Source organism: Morchella importuna, assembly GCF_003444635.1.
Source record: "Morchella importuna strain M04M26 chromosome Unknown Morimp01GS022, whole genome shotgun sequence".
Classification (NCBI taxonomy): Eukaryota; Fungi; Ascomycota; class Pezizomycetes; order Pezizales; family Morchellaceae; genus Morchella; species Morchella importuna.
This window is the reverse complement of record NW_025763419.1, coordinates 290,788-312,369: the sequence shown is the minus strand read 5'-3', so window position 1 is coordinate 312,369 and position 21,582 is coordinate 290,788. Positions and strand designations below refer to the sequence as shown.

The 21,582-nt window shown below is 45.2% G+C and overlaps 5 protein-coding genes across 5 annotated transcripts; 3 read left to right on the top strand and 2 right to left on the bottom strand.

Moving 5' to 3' along the window:
• Nucleotides 1–1,223: 1,223 nt before the first annotated feature.
• On the bottom strand, nt 1,224–2,994 carry LAJ45_07111 (uncharacterized protein; the record flags this gene model as incomplete). Its single annotated transcript, XM_046116670.1, has 2 exons — nt 1,224–2,677; nt 2,730–2,994. 2 exons carry the CDS (start codon nt 2,992–2,994, stop codon nt 1,224–1,226), a joined length of 1,719 nt encoding a protein of 572 aa, XP_045970072.1.
• A 6,241-nt stretch (nt 2,995–9,235) lies between these two features.
• Nucleotides 9,236–11,429, top strand: LAJ45_07110 (uncharacterized protein; the record flags this gene model as incomplete). Its single annotated transcript, XM_046116669.1, has 2 exons — nt 9,236–9,731; nt 9,784–11,429. 2 exons carry the CDS (start codon nt 9,236–9,238, stop codon nt 11,427–11,429), a joined length of 2,142 nt encoding a protein of 713 aa, XP_045970071.1.
• Nucleotides 11,430–14,917: 3,488 nt separating this feature from the next.
• LAJ45_07109 (uncharacterized protein) lies at nt 14,918–15,508 on the bottom strand (the record flags this gene model as incomplete). The annotated part of the gene is made up of 1 exon (XM_046116668.1): nt 14,918–15,508. The coding sequence occupies one exon, from the start codon at nt 15,506–15,508 to the stop codon at nt 14,918–14,920; it is 591 nt and encodes a 196-aa protein (XP_045970070.1).
• A 1,905-nt stretch (nt 15,509–17,413) lies between these two features.
• LAJ45_07108 (uncharacterized protein) lies at nt 17,414–18,291 on the top strand (the record flags this gene model as incomplete). The annotated part of the gene is made up of 4 exons (XM_046116667.1): nt 17,414–17,605; nt 17,742–17,846; nt 17,913–17,974; nt 18,027–18,291. 4 exons carry the CDS (start codon nt 17,414–17,416, stop codon nt 18,289–18,291), a joined length of 624 nt encoding a protein of 207 aa, XP_045970069.1.
• A 976-nt stretch (nt 18,292–19,267) lies between these two features.
• Nucleotides 19,268–20,684, top strand: LAJ45_07107 (uncharacterized protein; the record flags this gene model as incomplete). The annotated part of the gene is made up of 6 exons (XM_046116666.1): nt 19,268–19,334; nt 19,461–19,591; nt 19,655–19,772; nt 19,871–20,067; nt 20,132–20,201; nt 20,257–20,684. The coding sequence occupies 6 exons, from the start codon at nt 19,268–19,270 to the stop codon at nt 20,682–20,684; spliced, it is 1,011 nt and encodes a 336-aa protein (XP_045970068.1).
• Between the last annotated feature and the right edge of the window lie 898 nt (nt 20,685–21,582).

Below are 21,582 nucleotides of genomic sequence, written 5' to 3'. Positions count from 1 at the left end.
TGCGGGAACGCGGGTGGCTGCATGTGTGTGTGTGTATGTATATAGCAAAGCTTTAAAGATTGAAGTAGGGTGAGAATTGGAATGGAATGAGCCGATATATATGCTAGGCCCCGATGCACATGATTTATAAATCTACATCTTGTTGTTTTCCTAATACATACAGCTAGGTAGGGATATAATTGATGTAGTCTTGTGCCCATCTCCTACGGGACGGAGCCGTGGATAAATACATGTTTGTAGCTATAAGATATTAAGCAAGGATCCACATAAGAGTAAACTACGTGTATATCATATACATGACGTACTACAGGTACACTCATATACAATGTGCCTACATGTATGTAAATACATGCATGTATCACAAACTTATCCTCCCCCACCCCTACGACCTCCCTCTCTACCTCAACTTTTACAAATAGTGCACTTAATGATGATGCACGTCCCAACTATATAATTATGTGGGTTTATCGGTTATATGGTATCTTATCTCTCCGCCACCTAACCTGGCGCAACGATCCTACTTTACTACTACGCCTACCGGCGTAGACTGTAAAGAATAAACTAACCACTTCGACCTAGGCCTAAGATGATAAACCTTGGATCGCTAATGTTTCGGTTTCGGGATGGGGTCTTGACGGACTATGAACTGTGGTATATACATGTATAGCGACAGGTAATAAGTGATGGAACGCCCTGAGAGTACAAACACCAAATGTTGGTGGCGTTTTACCAAAACAGGTATCGCTGTGTTCCATCAATTATTACCTACCGCTGTACTTTGGTTGAAGACAAGTCTGAGTGTTACCAGTACGCCCGATCAACTTTGTCTACTATATTCATAATTAAACAAAAAAAAAAAATCTACTACATTCATGAAATCTCACTCGAGGTTATGAACTTAGGAAATTTCTATCGACGAATTGATATATAACTAATTATTGTATTCAGCCTAGTAGGAAATTCCTATCAACCATGGCGGCTTCAATCAAGTCATGCGAGTACAGCCTGACTTTGAACATCAGCAAATATTGTGGTTGATTTACATACATGGCCATGGCTTTAATCGATTATGATCAAAAGAACGATCTTCATTGTTTATAAACCTATTTGGACATTCCATCCCAGAATTAATGAACGCCATATGTATACCCCCACCCCCAAAACGATAGTATAGTACACTACATGTATATGACTAAAAAAAAAAAAAGCCATAGAAGATAGGTTCAAGAAGGATCTATATTACTATCTCTTCCCGGTCTACCTCTAGCCCTCTTTACCACTTGTGCTTCTTTGCCTGTGGTAGTGGTAGTGGACGTAGCAGCGTTGACGGCGGCGTTTTCGTCCTTCCTCGGTCTACCTCTGCCTCTCTTTACCACCTGTACTGCTTCGTCAGAAGTGGCGGTAGTAGCGATATCTTTATTCTTCTTCGATCTACGGCGTCTCGGTTTCTCCTCTTTGTTGGTATCAGAGTCGCTAGCCACCGCTTCTCCTGCCGCCTTTCTCCCCCTCCTCACCCTCTCTACCGTCTTCAACGCGTCCTCGTTGATCTCAACCTTATCCCTCGGTTCCACCTTCTCATTCGCTGCAAAACTATCCCTTGCCTTCCTCCGAGTCTCCTCGAGCTTCCCGAGTCTCCATGTACATCCCTCCTGGAATTCGCACATGCTGCATTTCCATGCTTCCTCGATGGCCACGCCTCTAGTTGTCCTCTCGCCCTTCCACCATTGCATTACATCATCTAGATGTCGCTCCCGCACATCCTCCTCTACCCGCCATGACCGCTCCGCGATCACTTCACCATTACCCTGGAAGCGGTATGTCACACCGACTGTGTCACCAATGCTGTCTATGGCTTTAGCATACTGGGACAGCACCAAAGACCACATCCCCGGGAGTGAGTTATTGTCAAGGAGGTCTTGCAGTGAGATGGTGGACTGCATTGATGCAATCTGTGCGATAAATGTGTCCGAGAATCGGGCTGTCGGAGAGAGGTTATGGTGCGCAATGACCTCGTTAAATGGAACAGAGGGCAACGAGGCGAGCAACGTATGGTAAAATGTCAACTGCAGCGATGCGGAAAGTTGCTGTGACTGCTTAGGTACTGTGGGCGTCATGCGGGTCTTGGTATCCGTGATATAAACAACCTTTGGGACATCGTCAGGGCAGGTCGTGAAACTCTCATCATCCGACGGAGTCTCTGTCGCCTCCGTCCCCGCCTCCACCTCCACCCCATCCGGCCGAGGGTGGTCATAAGTTATCTCGTCGATAACCCCACTAATAAATATCCCATCCAACCACCCAAATACTTCTAGCTCTCTCGTCATTCCATACTCCGCTAGTGACTGAAGTCCCTGGCATATATTGAACAACTTAAGCCCCCACTGGTCTTCTTTCGTTTTGACCGTCACAGGCACGGTCGTATGTACCTCCTCTTCTAGCACTTTATGTAGCCTCGTTCCCCTTCGCATCGCCGGCGTATTACGCTTAAACCCCGTTTCTAACGTATACATAAACTGCTGTTCACACCACACGCCACTGACCAGATCTGTGACGCTCAACCGGCCACGCCTCGACCGAAAACGCTCATACGGAGATCTCCCCGGGAGTGGCGGGGAAGTATCAGCGGCCTCCATCTCGGGCTGCGCGGGACTGATCGTTGGGAGTGTTGGTGTTGGGCCTGCGCGCGCGACGTCAGCCTTGGTCTGTAGCAATCTTTGCGGGCATATTACTGGTCTGCGGAGGCTCGGTTTCGTACTGCACCACCAGAGGTGCCTGGTTGGGGGGCCGCGCCGGGAAATCATAATGTGGTAGCGGCGGGTATAGATGTGCTGGATCGTCAAGAAGGTTGAGGAGGTCGATGTCAGTAAGATCGATGTCGCTGCCGTAGTCACTACCACTGGCAACAGCAGTCGTTGAGGAATCGTGGCCGTCGAGGTCTGGGAGGTTGATATCGCTCCCGTAGTCGCTGGACGATGAGGATGGTGGTGGGGACATAGTGGTAGTGTATGCGCAGGTAGTGCACAGGGAGGACGCGCTTGAGGGGGTTAGTGGTGGGGAGTGGCGATAGTGCGTTATCTGGATGCATGCATGAAGATCGAGGATGCCAAGTTTTTTTTTTTTGATTGTTTGTAGAGTTTTAAGGGATAGGGTGTTTGCTAACGTCGGTGTTTAGGGATTTAATTTATGTTGTACTGAGTTCCTGGACTCACTTCAGTGATATAACTACATACAAAGTATTGGCCAGATATCATAGTAGTTTTAATTATATGGCCGAAACTTGCACTCACGGCACTAGTAGGAATGCAGCAACGGGCAAGGAAAACGAGCAAACAAACGATCTCTCACCTACTTCTAGGGCAATTTTTGTGGCTACAACGGAAGTAAGTACCCGGTACTATAAGACATCGACTTAAGGTTAGATACTGTTGGGGTATGGTTATATTGAATCACCAGATATCACTCATGCTATTAACACACGGTAACGACGCCATGGTTATTTGGGTTAGTTGTATTGTTGACTCCTTCGGTGACTTATATATACGTATACGAAGACCACCTGGACCAATTAATATTAACTTTAGAAGTGGTATCGATATACCTACCGGCCTGGTACCTAGAATATGGTGCGCACACTCTTAAAGGTGATATGGTGGCATACGGAAGTGGAACAATTGTGGCTGCAATAGGGCCTCATGGGCCAGTAAGAGGGCCATTCGGCTGCATTACAGCCACGGATCAGTCAGGTTTGCTTTTCTGGGGGTATAAATGGGTATAATCCTGTTCCACTTTGTTCAGTCTTGGCGCATTTTACATACAAAAATACACAATTTCAACTTCCTAAGGCTTTACAACCCAGACAGATAATAAAATTCTGCAATGATAGAACTAAACTTCATCACTAGTACTAGAGTTCTATCATTACACTTTTCTTTTACGATTTTTCGTTGAAAAGTTATAAGCCATTGACATTTCGTCGCGATCCGCTACCTTTAAGCGTGGGCGCACCATATATGTAGCCACAAGCAGGCTAGAGCAAGATACTACTAAACTACATGTACTCTCCACGGTTATGCTTGGGTTTACAATACCCTCGGGGGTTTAAAATACCCCCAATGGCGATGCGATAAACTGCAAGGGGAAGGCATGATGTATACAAGTCCATGTTCATATCGGAAGGGCATAATAATTAATGTGAGCCCAACTCCCAATTGGAAGAGTAGGGCAAGTGCGAGTTTGTCTTCATGTTGGAAGAACACTGCAAGTGGTGTACTGCCTAGGTTATGCACATGCACAACGTGAGCATTTAATTGTATCCGCACGAAACCCTTGACCAACTCTTTCCTGCCTGGAAAGTTGAGGCCTACCCCGTTTTTTGATTGTGGATTGGCGCGATATATCCCTTAGAATCGGTATTATATGTGGTCCTTTATTCCTCACAAGTATGTTGCGTTGTCATTGGGGGTATTTTAAACCTTCGAGGGTATTGTAAACCCAAGCGCAGCCATAGAGTGTAGCTTAGTATTTTACTCTCTATAAGTAAAGCCACAATTTATTTTTGGATATTGAGATGGAGTAAACTGCGTAGAGCCCGCGCATAAAGTGAGTAAACAACGGTTCCATATGATCTATCATTTCCCAATATGAGGTCTCTATATATGAGACAACAAAAGGTTTCTACTTTGAGAATTACGACATAGGTACGTCTGCGCCTGCTATCTATGACGCGAGAAGGCATAGGGGGTGGGTGTGTCAACTTCAGAGGAACTTTTTTTGTATGGGAATTAGAGAAATTCTAGGCGCTAGTACCATTATGGAGTAGATCTCCCAGTTTCTATAGATTGATTGGCTGCAAACGCTGAAGTTTACACACCTACCCTCTATAGCTTCTCGAGCCATACATATGTACAAGTACCTTAACGTCGAAACGCATAAAATTTTGAGCCTTATTACGTACAGAGAGTCTTAATTAAGCATATTATATACATTATTTACCAAAAGAGGCTAGATTAAGCGTTTATCTGGATTAGTAATATTAGCTGCTATTGCTTTTCCCAAAATAGGGTCAATCTGATGCTTTTTAATTCGGTAATGCTGTGCTTTGGGTTTAAAAAACCCTAACCCTGATTCATAAACGAGGCGTAATCTCTGAATTACGCCTTATTCTCGATGCATCTTATTCAGGAATAAGCAATATACGTAGATTGATGGATATTTGATGCCGATATCGACGATTAGGCTTAGATACCGATACACCTGAGCATCAAATAAGCAATATCAGGCACAAATGCTCAAATACCGATACGCCTGAGCACCATCATATACGCCATACTGACGGTATAATCGATATTTGATGCTGATACTGACGATTAGGCTTATATATAGAGCAATAAGCAACTCTGGCTTGCTTGGCACAGGCCAAATTACACTTCCAGCGACACCCCACCTTCCACCCCACCTTCCGCCTTCCACCTCCACCTCCACCTCCACCTCCACCTCTATCTCCGAGTCTATCTCGATACAACTCCAGATTACCGGCCAATCAATCGTCAACATGCTGCGCAAAAGCCTCCTGCTAGTACGTAATTTGGTGTCCTCCGTCTAGCACGTAATTCTGCTGTATCTTTGCTTACTTTGCTTAGGGCGAGATTTAGGTATGGAATCGAGTACGGAATAGAGCACTGGCACGGAATCGAGAATGGAATCTACCTCTGATATAATATACCAAATCAAGAGTAAACAGTGCTATTGCTTATTCGTACTAGATAAAGCTCAAAAAAGTAATAATCATATTTAGGCTCCTGATCCAGGAACTTGAATCAGGCGTAAATAAGCATGAAATAAGCCCTGTTCCGGGAACAAGGCTTACACCGAATTTTTGCTTATTAAATGTTGATTTTTGGATAAGACTAAATTAATGGTTAAAAAATCATTACTTCGGGATTTGACTCATTGATATTACTAATCAATATCTAACGCTATGGATTTTCCAAACGTAGTCTTACAATACAATTAAACGAGAATAAGACCAAGGGCCCGTTCGGACAACCCAATAATCTAGATTATTGGCGATAATCTGACGGATTATCGACTTTTGGATTATCACAATAATCTATGCTGTTCGTGCAATTGAATAATCCAACATTCGGAACTCCTGATTATCCCAATAATCCGCCAAGAAAACAATCACCTTCGGAGGTAATTATTCCCACACAACACAGATATCCTGAGAGCTAACATTATCCGGACATGTAGATTATCCACTTATTATGAGTATTATGATTATCACTTCCGCTACCTGATAATCCAGTCTGTCCAATAACCCGAAGAAATAATCTAAGGTTGTCCGAACGGGCCCCAAAACATGGGAAAACGCTCAAATCTTGCTTATATAAGCATCAAATAAGCAATATAAAAGGCTCAAAATTGTATGCGTTTCGACGTTAAGGTAAGCATGATACCTAATTTTCATGTAAATACATGTACATACATACATGTAGTACTCGTTTACCACGAAAAGAACCAGAAAATGCAAGTGACGGAAACAGGGATACTTTGTATGAGAGATCACCGCCACTCCATACAAATAATCCTTGCCCTGAGCAACTGCATTATCTGGTTCTTTTCGTGGTAAACAAGTATATCAATTAATTCAATTACATAAACATACATGCACGTCTTTTCACATCCCGGTGTTTTTAAAAGCGAAGACGCACTGTATGATAGTTCCACGCGCGCGGCCAGGTACCGCCCTGTTAGACACGAGATATGTACCACCTCAAGGCCAGGTTTTGAAGCAATAATACAGATGAAGAATTATTCGAATTCCGATAGCTAGATAATGGAGGCAGCTATATATGTTTAATTGGTTCCCTGAACTGTGGAGGTTATTTCGGGGGCGCGACTTCAAATCAAGAATACTGATATTATTCCATATTTGCGTTGATAGTTTGTATATACATTATATTCTCCAACCCCACAAAGCGATATTTGGTCTAATCGCATGTTCCCTCTTATTAGTCATTTCGCATCACACAACTTCTAGCCCAATCAGACAGGGTTCAATTTATTAGTGCACCCGTTGGGGCTGAAGTGAGTCACCCACCCACAGTCAAGTATTTCAGCGGCGAGCAGCTCAACAAACCAAATAAATGTTTGATTACAAACGCAAAATTAGGTAGGTGTAAGTTAATACTGTAGAGTCTCTACTCTCGGCCAGTAAGACTCAAGACTTGGGCATGTAAAGGTCTCGTCTCGGACATACATCATGTATGCTCGCGAACGATGGGGCTGGAAGATGGGATTTCGCGTTTATGGGATGTTCTGGACTGAGTGATGCTTTCATTGATTTAATACGACGTATGCCAGTGACACAAGGTTTAGGGCTCAGAACGGTGCAATAAGGTTTCTCACAACATCAAGTTGGAACACCTGTCCAAAATAGGAGGATAAACCGCGACCGCAGAAGTTCAACATTTTTCTTCAGGCTTCATTTACCCCACTTAAAACCTGCTTTCTAAACAGTAACGAAAAAGCACAGTCGATAGATACTCTAGGTACTCATGTGTTGAGATAGAGTACAGACCTCTCCGTGTGTTTTAATACGCGATAACTGACGTTCAGTGCCTAAAAATAGATAGTATCCATGCGTTCCTAGATCTCTCCACACGGGTAAAACTAGGAACGTGTACCTGCGTTAGCGTTGTAGCGCCACTGCCCAAAGCGGACGGAGAGTTGTTGACGAAAAAACTTCGAACGACAAGGGTCCTTGTTCCTGCATTGCTAGGATTTAAATTGCGACCACTAGCTAACCTGAGTAGCCGAAATGGTGCCTTATCGTCGTGCTTCTGCTCTTGCTAGATCGGGGACAGAGAAAGAATAAGGAAAAAAACATGATGCCCCTGTTGATAAATTGCGGGGAGGTCTTGGTTGAGGTTATCGAGAAGAGAGAGAGAGAACCGGGCGAGCTTTCTTTCGAGTCGGTCGGTACTTAGATTCCGTGAATATGATGTCGGCTCGAGGGCCTTAGCATAGGATCAAGGTACGGATATGTTGTCATGAGCGTCTGTGCTCCGATACACGGTTTTACAGAAGCCTCCGCCCTGTCCGCCTCTCTCTCTTGTTGTGTTGTGTTGGAGCATATACGCTGCACACGGATATAGGGACTTCCCGGTAGTTAAAGACGAACTATTGAGGTCCATGGCCAGCCAGGTGCGCGCATATGTATGAACAGGTGGGCGGAAAGCAACATTGTTTCTTCCGTCTCACCAAAGACTAATAACTTCAAGAAGAGGGTGTTATACAAGACAAATTTCACCTCCGTAACTGCGGAATATACCCCATTCTGCGCTGATGATCATGGCATTAATTCGGAGTCTCCGGACTACAGTGAAAAAGGAGAATGATTGGCCCTTTTAGGCGCGGCCGTTTACTTTCGTGGTTCGAAGAACATCGAATTCTCATCTTATTTCTGATGAATTAGCCGAAGATGGAAGCAACGGCTCAGGACGAGAACTCTCTGGGCGGGAGGGTACCTCATGAGTTGTATGTACATGTAGGTACCAAAGTTTACATGGGTGGAGGGAGTAGGGGGAAGGTGGGGAATTGGCCAATAAATTATGGGTTACCCCTGATACTAGTGATTTCGACAAGGCGGCCATACTGTGAATTTAGAGAGGAAGAGGTCGGTTTCCCTCTGGGGAGACATGATGCCTGTTTGGATGTCTGCTGTTCCGCAGTAATGCAGTTGATGGATGTTGCCCGGCGCCTGCAGGCTTTGGCAACAACATCTTATGCTACATGCACTCATCTCTTGTCTTGTCTCGCTCCCCTTTTTCATTTGGCCCTTGTCTTTTTCTCTCTCTCTTCGGTTCCTTTCCTTCCCTCTTTACCTCCGCCGTCTCTTCCACTCTCTCTCTTCCCTTCTCTTCTTTTTCTCCCCCCCCCCCCCCCTCCCCCTCCCTCTACTATCACGGCTACCAAAAACGTACGCCTTGCTGTCCTTCATTTATCAGCAAGCGTTAATTGCCGTTTCATTCCTTCTTTGGCAAACCCACCTAGTCTTTCATTTTTATTCCTAATTGTCTCGAAAATCCATTCCTTCGCTTCCGTACTAGGATATTATCCAATTCCCTATTCAGGAAGAAATTCAGTTCATTAACCCAACCAATTGGCAAGAATTCACTTTCTGTGCAATTGGCAAAGGAAACCTCAGTTACCACATTCATTACTATTAAATATGGACGGCCATAGTCACAACCGTCGTTCGCGCATGCAGGGCCGTGATGCCCGTGCCCATATTCATGATCACGCAAAGAGGGAGGTTGAGACAATGGTAGAGGTTGTCTATGTAACTGCAACGCCAACTGGGACTGGGAAAGTGATTGGGTATCAGACTTTGGACGACAGCGACTCTTCCTCAACCCAGGTCAAGACAACCACTCCTACAACGCCAACGACAACCGCTACCAGTACCCAAGCAAAGACAACCGCTACCAGTACCCAAGCAAAGACAACCACTACTGCCCAAGCAAAGACAGCCACTACTCCCCAAGCAAAGACAACCACTACAGCTGCAGCCACAACACCAAGGACAACTTCGACCCCGAAGACCACAGCAAAGGCGACGTCAACCCAGGAGACTTCTAAATCTGAGACAGAATCCGAGACCACCGAGGCCGCTTCGTCAACTACTGAAGAGCCAAAGACCACGGCGTCTTCAACTGTGGAGGATGGTGAGTCGCTAATTCCTTCGGTGTTGAATGATCCATGGACTGAGAATTGTAGACGCAAGCACTACAGAGAACCCTATAACTTCGGCTCAGACAACCTTCAGCACCCGTGCCTCTTCCAGTAGCAGCGTGTCTTCTACAGTTGCTCTCGAGTCTGCTACCAGTACTATAACCCCCGCCTCCTCGACCAGCAGCGCCGTACCAACATCGGGCGGATTAGGGACTACTGCGACTGCTGGGCTGATTGCTGGCGCTGTTGCAATTCTTTTGGTGGTGGGCGCATTTGCAATTTTTGCTTTCCGCAGGAGGTCGCAAAAGAAGGCGGCTGCAGCTTATGGAAAGACTGAGGATGAGAAACGTGGGGCTGCTGGAGCCGGAGGATCTCATGGGATTTCGTACGACGAAAAACCAAACGACAACCCCCCTGCTACGAGCTACGACAGAGCACCGAGGGTTTCCCTTCGTCCAGTCACCGAATTCCTTCCAAATTTGATGACAACCCCAGCTGCAACAACTTCTGCTGCTAACACTACGTCTGCAGCCAGTGCAGCAACTGCAACTGTAGCAACTGCTGCTACTGCCAGTGCTGCTTCTGCTGCCGCTGCCGCCGCTACCAAACAGGCCAATACTTCGGCCACTGGCTCTACTGCTTCGGCCGCTTCCCGCAAGGCACCGCCAGCAGCTCTCAACCTCGTCAAACCAGAAATCGCTCCTGCCGCTGCCCCTGTCATCATCGCCCCATCCGTTGTTTCTCCATCGGGCTCTACCTTCACAGATGCGTCTACTTCTGCATTTGTTGCGGCCAATGGCGGAATTGGACCAAATCCCGTTCACCGTGTTCAAATGGAGTTTAAGCCTTCTATGGCTGATGAACTTGAACTTCGCGCTGGTGCCCTTGTACGTCTTTTGCACGAGTATGACGATGGCTGGGCGCTCTGTACCCGCCTTGATCGTTCCCAGCAAGGTGTTTGCCCGCGTACTTGTCTTTCCCAGCGCCCTGTCAAGCCGCGTCCTCAGGGTCCTCAGATATCTACTCAACACGGTTATGCACCTGGTCCTAATGGTCGTCCACAGAGTCCCGCTAGAAATGGGCCCATCCGCGCCTATTCCCCCGCTGGTAGCCCTGTATCGCGCACTCAATCGCCAGGCCCTGGTTCTGCTGCACGTGGCTTTAACGCCATATCCCCTACGTTGAAGACACCCCAATCCCCGGTACAGCGACCCCAGTCTACAGGTATGGGCTACGTGAAACCCCAGTATCGCCCTGCTGGCGAGTCTGCGCCCAAAGTCGAATCAACCCCCAGTACACCGATAATCACCACCCCATCTTCGCCTATAGCTCCTCCTGCGATATTGAGGGTTGGCCCTCCACCCCAAATCACAATCTCCGTGGCACCAGAAGATCGCCCGGCCAGCCCTAGCAACTCTAGGCCACAGAGCCCCGTCAGTCCTGTGAGCCCTATGAACTCTGCAAGCCCTCCCGCGAGCCCTGTGAGCTCCGTGAGCTCTGGGGAAGCACCTTCTCCTAAATTTGCGCCGGTCAAATCAAGCCCCTTGGCCAATGAACAGAGAGCCAGTATCGTGGACGTTGTTGAGGAACCTGCGAACACCGTACAACCACGTGCTAGCACCGAAGAACCACGTGCCAGTTCTGAGCAGCCACGTGCCAGCTCTGAGCAGGTTACTTTCCACGCCATGTAAAAGTGATAAATTTATCTTTATTTCTTGCCGTGAAGAGTAAATCTCGTATTGGAGTTGTGGGGGTTCTTTTTTTGTTTGAGCGGCGTGCCTCTCTTTATGAATGCAATGCGATTGTTGCGAAGGGTGGTCTTTCATTCCCCCCCTTCTCTATTCTTATTTTGGGTGGAATTTTATTGATTCCCCTTGCTATGTTATGTCCATTTTCTTGAACCTCCGTTATATCTCCTGGTGCGTTATATATTTTGTGACCGACTATTATTGTTTGAAACCTAGTTCGAGACAGTTTTTTTTTACCTTATCTGTTTGCCCCCCCCCCCCCCCCCTTTTTTTTTCTTTCCAAAACGCGGTTCACCTGTGAACAATGTGCTTTTTTACATTAACCCTTCGATTCTATTTGTAAAGCTTAAGCTTGGTACCTTATTTTCTTTCTATCTCTCTATTTGTATGTGCGTGTTTTTTGCGAGAGATTCTCGATTGAGCTCTTTTTTTGACATGGCTAATTATGCTGGAAATATTGGAATTGCTTGGCGGGTGGTTGGTACAGGTTGGAAACTTGGTGGTGAGGGTGAAGGCGGGAGAAGAGGGGAATTGAAAAATTTGAGGTTGAGTCTGATTCGGATTCCGTACATATGCTGGCTATGCTTGTTCTTTTGTGATGTGAAGTTTGTTTTTTGGTTGTGAGTGTTATGTGATGCTGGTACATAAACTTTGTTGTAGGCATGGGTTTTTATGCCATAGGCTATGCCTGCATGCAGTTATTGTACCTAGAAACAATTCATATGATTTAAAAAAAAAAAAAAAAAAAAAAAAAAACTTTGTTGTAGGCACTGTAGCGAAAGAAGATAGGCTAGTGATCGAGCCAACGCGGGCGGGCCGGAAGCGAGCATCGGTATTACAAGTGAAATTGTAAGTTGTGATTTAACTTGTGAATAAAGGCTCCTATACAAGTAAAGAGACCGAAAGACGGCCCCGAAAATTTTCACCCCGGCTCCGAGGAAATTGATACAACGCAGGGGTTAACGTTATATAGCGGTCTTCCCTGTACCTGGGACTTTTTTTCCCTCTCAGCGGAGATCGGGTGGGGCGGAAGGGGCACAGGATATATGTGTCCTTGCTGTGGATTGGAGGTTACAGGAGCAGCCGTTCGACGTGACGTTTGGTGAGGTCGGCCAATGTTGTTATGGGTGATTGTGGATCGGTTTCGTTTGCGTGGATGAGCCTGGTAAACGTACTCCTAAAAACGGGTTCTGGAAACTTCTATACCGGGAACTAGGGTTTAGCTCTACACAGGGCTGGCTAAGGCCGGCGGGGTCACCGTCAACAACATGTAGCAATGAGATGTTTTAGGTGACTACATCATGCACTTTCACGAGAGAACACAGGTAATCTCATTGATACGTTGCTGCTAGTAAGGCATCCACACAGGGGGGAGGAACCGGTATCGAAGCTATTCAAATATGTAAGTGGTGTGGGGGCATACAATCAATAGGCTAGTACATGTAGTAATAGTAACAGTAAGTGGCATGGGAGGGCATTCAGGGCTGGATAAAGACGAGTGATAACTGATGACTGACATATCGGCCTATGACATGCTTTATTACATGTAGCCCATTTATTATCCTAGCGCACGCATAAATGTGGGGTGCATATTTCTGACAAGGTCCAGGCAAGGATATCCCCTATGGTACCAACTTTGTTAGGAATCGGGATAGCACATCCCGGGGGTCGGGATATAAGTTTGAGTCATTTGGGTGTTTTGGGATCCCCAAGCATCAAGTAGCTAAAATAGGAGATTTCGCTCTTATTTGGATAAACTATCCCCACAAAGGGATATAGTATCTTTACTATAGGATACTGTATTCGGGGATAGCTTATCTTTTCCCGTGTATATATATATATCCTTTCATGTGGATATAATCTAATATCCTCTGATAAAGATACGGATTTTCACATAGAATAAAGAGTTCTCCTGCTTGTAGTATTTCGCATCCCTAGCAATTTTGGACTTAGACACTGGCAAATTCGGTTTTTTTTTTTTGGCTGTCGACTCGGAGTTTTAAAACTAAGGTTGATATTGGCAATTTGTACTAGTTTTGTATCTAAACCACTATCATAGTTGGTAACATCTGCTAGATCCAATCGCCAATGCCTAAGTTCGATTCCCCTGTATATTTTTTAAATCTAGGTTCTTGATGATATCCCCTACGAAGGGTAAGGTATCCCCTACCAGTCAGAACATCCCCACCCCCATGAAATATCGCTCCTTAACTGGGGATATCTTATCATATTCCGGTAAAAAAGGATAACTTATCCAGCAAATCGACGGGTAGTACCCAATAGTTAAGATATCACATCCTATCTGAGAGGATTGGGCATCTCTCTACAGGAGGATATCATATCCCACTTCGGAGATGAAAACAGTATCCTGCCTCCGGGGATGAGTTATCCAGTACTTTGTCCTCTAGGGTATCATCTATTGTTGGTGCCAGCTGCCCACTATAGAACGATGGAAGTTGAGTTGAAAGAACGATTCTAGTTGAGATATATCAGGCCAGATGGAGAGTCGGTCCTATTCCTTAGACTATTAAAGCTACCACTTTGCCAAGTATTATGTGGCTTATGTGCATGTAAAGTTCGTCTGATGTTACCGTGTCTCATATATGCATATGCATGTTGGCAGCATTTAAGTGCTTTAAGCAGCTTAAAGGATTATGAAAATTAAAAGCTTGTTTATCCAGGTGCCTGGTTATTCCTGACGTGGGCTCCTCGGGTACCATTTTTGGATAATGGAGAATATGGACGAGTAGCCTAACTGTAGGCTACTCGATGTCATTGTAGATTAGACACCGAGTATTTGATCCCTGGCCACCAAAGGGCCCTGGGTTGAAACCAGGAGTACAGGTAGGAGCAACCGCCGGACCTGGTTCTCGGGTAGGATGTTTTTGTTTTGTTTTCATGTAATATTAATTACCGCTTTTTATTAGTTATTCTCTCGACATGAGGAGCGGTGTTAATTAAATTGGGGGAGGAGTGGCATTGAGAAAAGGCATCTAGGGAAATGATCAGAATGCATCAAAACTTAATGCCAAGCCGTTCTAGCCTCAATGACACTTGGTGTCACTAGCTATAGCAGTGATCTGTCCATATATAAACCTTTTTGATATAATTGTAGTAGGATATTATAATAGACAAAATCCTTATAGCGAGATACGAGTGTAGTGAAAGTATGTCAAGAATTTGGGTGCGAACATTCCGCGCGCTATTTGGGCCAACAATGCCTCAAATTGTCCTTGGGGAAGTCTAAGAATCAAAAGGATAAAGCCAAGGTAGTAAATGAAAGGACAATAATAGCCTTTGATTGGAGTAAGATGTGTCTATCTACTCTAAAAACCGTCATAAACAAGACATAAGAAAAGGAATGCATAAGGCGTTATAAATACATGTACTCAACAACAGAGAAGCAGTCCATACTTAAAAATAGTTCACATCTAGCTTAAATCCCTAAGCCTCGAATGATAAACAAGCACCTTTGTGTCATTACCCAAAAACTCAAACCCCCCTCCCTCCACTTTACCGCACCTCTTCATTATCTCGTCCGCCGCAAATCCCACATCATAGCACCTGGCGCACATACCGTGCATCCCCTCCAGGCCCACAGTAGCCCTTGCATATGTCGCAAAGCTCTTCCCATCATCACGGGTCTGACAGCACCACTTATCCCCGCTCTCTTGCAGAATCTTGATCACCGACCACAAGTAAAAGGTTATATCTTCACCCCTGGTTATACACTCCAGCTCACCCTCAATATTAGGGACTGCAGCGGTATCATATATCCGGCCGCGGGCAAGCTCGGCGGAAGAAGCAGCTGGTGGGGTTTTCTCCCTGCCGAAGGTGAGGTTGACGTCGCCGGCGGTTGGGGGCGCAATCTCGGCGAATGGATGGGAAAGTAAGAGTAGAGTTGGGGGAAAGATAGCCGTGTTGCTGGCGACGGCATCGGCGTAGCTGATTAGCTCGGGGGTGTATGCGGTACAGATACCGAGAAGGAGGACGTGGGTGACAAAGGTGATGGGACTTAACATGGTTGATTATATATTTTCTTGCAGGTAGAAATAATGATAATCAAGAATAGAGATACTGATATATATCGACCTCGTGCAGAATCTTTTTTCAAGGGAGAGCCGATCAATGGGGATTTTATATAGGGCCTGACTGACAGCTGGTTTCCCATCACTAAAGTAGATGTGGCTTGATTGGTGTTGACGTTTGTTCCCAAAATAGTGTTTAGGTGTTCACTGCCTATCAAGGTTTTCTCGTAAGTTGTTTAATTCGTCGGCAGATGGTGGCGTAAATGACGCCCCAATCTCTATCAACGTCTTGTGTGACCTGAGAGAAAATACGAGCTCAATATCTATTAATGGTATGATCAATACCTTTTGACTGGACATCCCCGGAATACATTTAGTGGGTAGATGAGTATTCGACCCAAATAGAGTACACGTATTCTACTCGACGTATAAGGGATCGAATCCTCCTAGGTGACGGTTTGCTATGTTGCGAAACATTTAGTTATGTCACTTGTAGAGAGGCCTTTCCACACATGCATGTACTAATGCCAAGGTCAAATGACACGCAAAATGATTTCCAGAGTATCATTCCACAAATCTATATCGCATCGTGTCTCCACGAGGCTAATGAACCTCAGCTTTCAGCCGTTCGAAACGACATAATTACCAAAATATCTCCTCTCGCTCAGAAAGACAATCTAAAACTACATTGGAAGACTAAATTAAATACAGGTAGCATAAAATGTATGGGCAGATACAAAAACCATTACTCTTAAGCGGTGATATAGAGTATATCTTTTCAAAAGATTGCTAGCTATGTAGCTGTAGGTATTTTCTCCAGGAAGTTCGATCGTTGCACATCAATACAGATCGGACCAACCAGAAGATGTCTTTGAACGCCAACGCTGCAGGGTTTGGTAATACCCCTGCTGCAGTGTAATGAGAGTTTTCTAGATATCTACTCTTGATACTGGGTTATGTTCAACCACCGTGCAATGTGACCACCGGTCGCGGCCACCTACCCTATCTCACGGGTCATGCTTTCCTCTGATTGGCCGAAAGGCGTGACTACCAATTGGGTCTTGAAACATACAGACCGCCAAATTTTTTATTCTATGTCTAAAGCCAGTCTCGTAAGAATAATGTTTTTTCCAACCCAAGGTGGGTTCTTTGAGTTCATATTTTGGGGAAATATAGTCGATCATTAGAAACAGCGCTGTGGAAGTGAGACAATCAGGAACCAATCACGATATTGACCTCTGATATTCTTGTACCTAGTGAGCACTGAGCACGAGGCCTTCGCCCTAGTTAATGATCGCCAGAGATTGCAAGTGGTTTTCCCTGTCAAGTTTCAGTTGTACCAATCATAGGATATCACTCGCCGATGTTTCATCGATCCCCGGACAGATATCTACCGGGTTTAATCAGTATTCTAAGATCTACTTATCGAGCGATCACAGTAAAAATACCCCAGGGTTACCGGGCTTTATAGTCGATCATTGACCAAGTGCCAGGCATCTGAGGCTCTGAATCATTGCCGTCATAGCCAAGACATGCACCGAATCACGTCATAACCTAACCCTGAGGATAAAGTCCAGAGTCGTATGTATGGATAACGGGGCACACTCCATGATGGAATGTTGACGAATTGTAAGGCGGTAGATCCCCCACAAATCGGTTGATTATGGCATGCAATAAGGGTATGCCATGCACCGTCGATCCAACTTGATCCTCTCGTCAAAGAAATCCTGAATTGAATTGTTACCAACCGGCGTATATATGGCTTCGATTCCGCCTCTTAGTTTACCCCGGATCGTTATTCGAGCAACCACAAAAGTTCACGGCAATATCAGCAGAAGAATAGTAACTTCACATCCAGAATTTCTTGTTAAACCAAGATATTATCACACATCATTGAAAATGTCGAGCGCACACCCGAACAACACTGGCGGGACGTACACGCAGACCGGGACAAAACACTCAGATCCTTATAAGGAGAAGAACTTGGATAATGAGTGCCCGCTGAAGGACAAGGTGCAGGATTTGGTGGAGTTTGTAGAGGGATTGAAGTTTGGATTGATGACGACTCGACAGAGGGATTCAGGGTATTTGGTTAGTAGGTGTATGGCAGTGGCTGCGAGGGTATGATCCATTCCTTGCATTTAAGGGCTAATCATGGATCGAGTTGTGATTGGGGGCTCTTCTTCATTGTGCGAAAACGGATGCTAACTGAAACAATTAACTGCAGGAGGATGGAATCGATTTCCTATTCCACACAAACACCGAGAGCGGGAAGACTGACGAATTGGCAACTGATCCTCACGTAAACTTAGGGTTTATCAAGAGTTCAACAGTACGGCATTGAATTAGTTATCCTTTAAAAGAGAGTAAAAGCTGATGAGTGGGTGTTTTTATTTAGGGTGAATGGGCTTCCATTAGCGGAATCGCGGATATTGACAACCACAAAGAGAAAGTGAAGCAGTAAGTTCAAAACTGGTAACTATACTAGAGCTTAACTAATAACTCTTATTAGGTACTATACCCCTACCCTCAAAGCTTGGGTTGGAGATCTTGGCGACGGGGTTCACAACGGAGGCCCTGATGACCCTCGTTTGGCTGTTATCAAGGTCCACGCGAAGACAGCGACGTATGCGATTCAGAAAGGAACCGCTATTTCACGGGGTATTGAGATCGCTAAAGGCACCATTACCGGAAATGCTGCAAGCACGAATAGGCTGAGAGAGTTGACGGAGGAAGAACTGAACACATTTAGGGCTAGTCAGCAGTTGATTTCGTAGTGTTTTGATTGTTTCCTTGCTTTCTGTTTTGGTACAATGAGTCTTGTTCAATGCAATTACGATAATGTTCTATTTTTTGCACCATTATCAGGGTGCCCAGGGTGCCCAGGGGGCTTGTTTCCAGAAAGTTCCATGTAAATTAACGTCGACGGCGATGAGGCCTATCAGTTGTACGTTTTGAGTTCCTCGCCCGACATCCGCCCATGTTCAATGTTGTAAACACAATCGTGTAGCCAACCAGAATAGCAATCAGCGTGTAAATTATGAGACTTCTTTACAGATGCGGACTGCACCCATAAGTTGACAAAGTCGTGAAACAAAAAATTGATTTTCGCGGTTTGTTATCCATGTGGCGTGATCCGTGAAATGACTTCACGGTGACGGCTATTGTGGCTAGTGGGATGTTGTAACAAGCTCGTCTTCTATCCTTGAAATTCCAATGACCTTCCCGCATGAGCAGAGCAAGGAATTTAACAGTTTGTCGCAGGAGAGATGCCGCAGCATGCAAATGTGCCATTTTGAAGACGGGGATCAGCGTTCTGGCCTTGGATCTGTTCGTGACTGGTTGCAACACGTTCCAGCCCATCACATTCACATGCGATAGTCTGACGTATGCGCATAGGCTTGCTCTGTTCCTTGGAGTGCCCGGGCCGTCCGGCTGAGTGACTGTGCCACAGGTTCAGTTCTGCGGAGGAACGCTTTGCCGCTGATAACAGGCTCCAGCCACGACGTAATGGGAGGGATGCGAGACTTTTTATCTGGTGGCTCCCCTGCAGGCGCACACGACACGGAGGAAGCCCTCGGGATTCAAAAAAACCATAGCTACCCTTCCTCCCTTCCCATCTCCTTCTCTTCACACTTACACCTTCATCACAATTCACTATATCTGAGGATTTCAGTCACCATTGCAACTTTGTTATACCTGCTCTTTTACCTTTCTGATCCAATCAAACCGTAGTTTCAAACCATCTGAACAATGGAGTCACCAACTTACTCCTCGCCTTCATCATCAGAAGAGACAGCTCCTCAACAAGTCTTGAACGGTTAGGTATGTTTCCCCACTAATCCAAATGGTTTCCCGCTGGTTTTAACTTTTACTGATCATACTTTTTTATCTACAGTTCTCGATTCTTTCATTTCTTGACATATCTCGTATTAACATGTTACAGGAACCAATACCGTTATCCAGAAGACAAAGGCCGACTTTCAAGGACTTGCGAATTCAGCGTCAGTCGAGAATGATTATGAAGGAGACCAACCTTTGACACATTATCATAGTTTCTTTTTTGATCTTTTTACAGTTCGTACCACTATCCTGTTCTTATCTCTCCCAACAGATGATTTGTAGCTGACCTTTAACAAGTGGAAATATCCGCGTGCCACTGGTTTCTTCTTCTTCTCAGTCATCTCTATGATTACTGCATTCCGGTTCATTAATGTGCTCCGCTGGGTTTTCAAAGGAGCTTATCTGCTCTTTGCCTGTAAGCTTTGTCTCTTCCACATTTGGGCTTATTCCGCTGCAGGGATATGATTTCTGTGTTTCAGTTAAGTATCAAACTAACCTTTGGGACGAATACAGCTGCTGCCCTTCTTGAAGTAGCTGGTAAGCCTTTTGGCGCCAAGGGTCTTGTATCTTCAATGCGTCCTAGACGATACCACACTATCCCTAGAGAATCGATCGAAAAGCTCTTTAACGAAGCCCACGACTTGTTGAACTTTTTCGTTGTTGAATTCCAAAGGGTTATTTTTGTAGAGAATATCTTTGCTACAATTGTCGTGAGTATAACATTTTTTTATTATCTACTTTGGAAAATATTGTTTGCTGATAAAATGTTTATAGGCATTTGTGACAACATTCGCAGCATACTTTCTTATTAAATACATGCCATTCTGGTCCCTATTGCTCACTGGTAAGGATTGCCTGGCTCTTCTTAAGTTTAATCAAGCTAATTTTCTTTGCACTAGCCACCATCACTGCATTCACTGCCCCTTTGATCTACCTTCAAAACCAGGAATTTATCGACGAGAAGATCCGCCAAGGAAATGAACTAGTTAATGAACAGCTCAATACTGGGCGCGAACTTACCGTAAAATACGCCGGAGAAGCTGCTGCCCGCGCTCGCTCTACTGCTGTCGACCTTTCGCAAAAAGCTCAAGGATATGCCCAAAACGTTCGTGGCTCGTCTCCCGCTGCTACATCTAAACCCTCAACAACCTCAACTGCCGATAAGAAGGAATTCCCTTCTGTCCCTGTACATGATCCGGCTGCCAACGGTCATAACGGCCTTAATGGCGTCAACGGTCACAACGATCTCAATGGCGCCAACGGCGCCAATGGATTCAATACCAAAGTACAAGACGAATACAGACCGGAGCAGCCTATCCTTGCTTAGGTCTAGGAGAACGTTCGGCTAGGTCATCAGATTTATTTGTCTTAATCCATCGAGGCAGTAAATACTGGAGAGAGAGGAATAATGCTGGGATTGGGATAGGGTGTTAACAAAAAAAATACGGTATAAGGGGCTTCATTTTGTGTTTCTTTTTAACCAATTTATGCTATTACGTTTCAGTGTAAGAACCAACAGAGAGTCGGGGTGGTCATGAAGTTAATGCTTTCGCTATATTTACTGCGTATCATTTCTTTTCTTAGTTTTGCTCTTATCTGCGAATGTTGTAACTACTTTTTTCGGATTCAGTTATCAGTATGCTTCCTTATTCGGTTTGGGTGGTGTTGTCTACTGTCTTATGTGTTGTCTTTTCATCGAAATTTGTTCACCTAGCTTCAGTTCTTGATACCGCGTTGATGAATTCGGAATGCAAAATGCAATCGAGCAGTTTATCAATCTTGATCTGATGCATTACATGAAAATTTTCTTGACCCTTGTTGATCCAGGTCATATCTATTACGCTGTGGACCTTTGCTATCATGACTAATGAATGATATTATTGCAAGCCCGAAGGAAAGCATGTCAAATTTGTGCCTGAAGATACCAGGAGCTACCTGCTAGTGCCATCTGCAGTCAGCCTCCCGCCTCATCAGGATGTGGACACTGTGGTTCGTGGTTCATGACAACGTGATGTTCCAGACATGTGGGCTGAAAGGAGTCAGAGGACACCTTGTAAAGATGATGTACATGTTGTACAGCGGTGGGTATCAAGTCATCGGACGGCCTAGCCACAATTTTGCCTGAAAACGCGTATTTTGGTGGCGTTCTGTCTGATCACTTATTACCCACCGCTGTACCAGATACAGGGTTAGGGTTCTAAGATTCAGACAGCATGTTCAAAAGG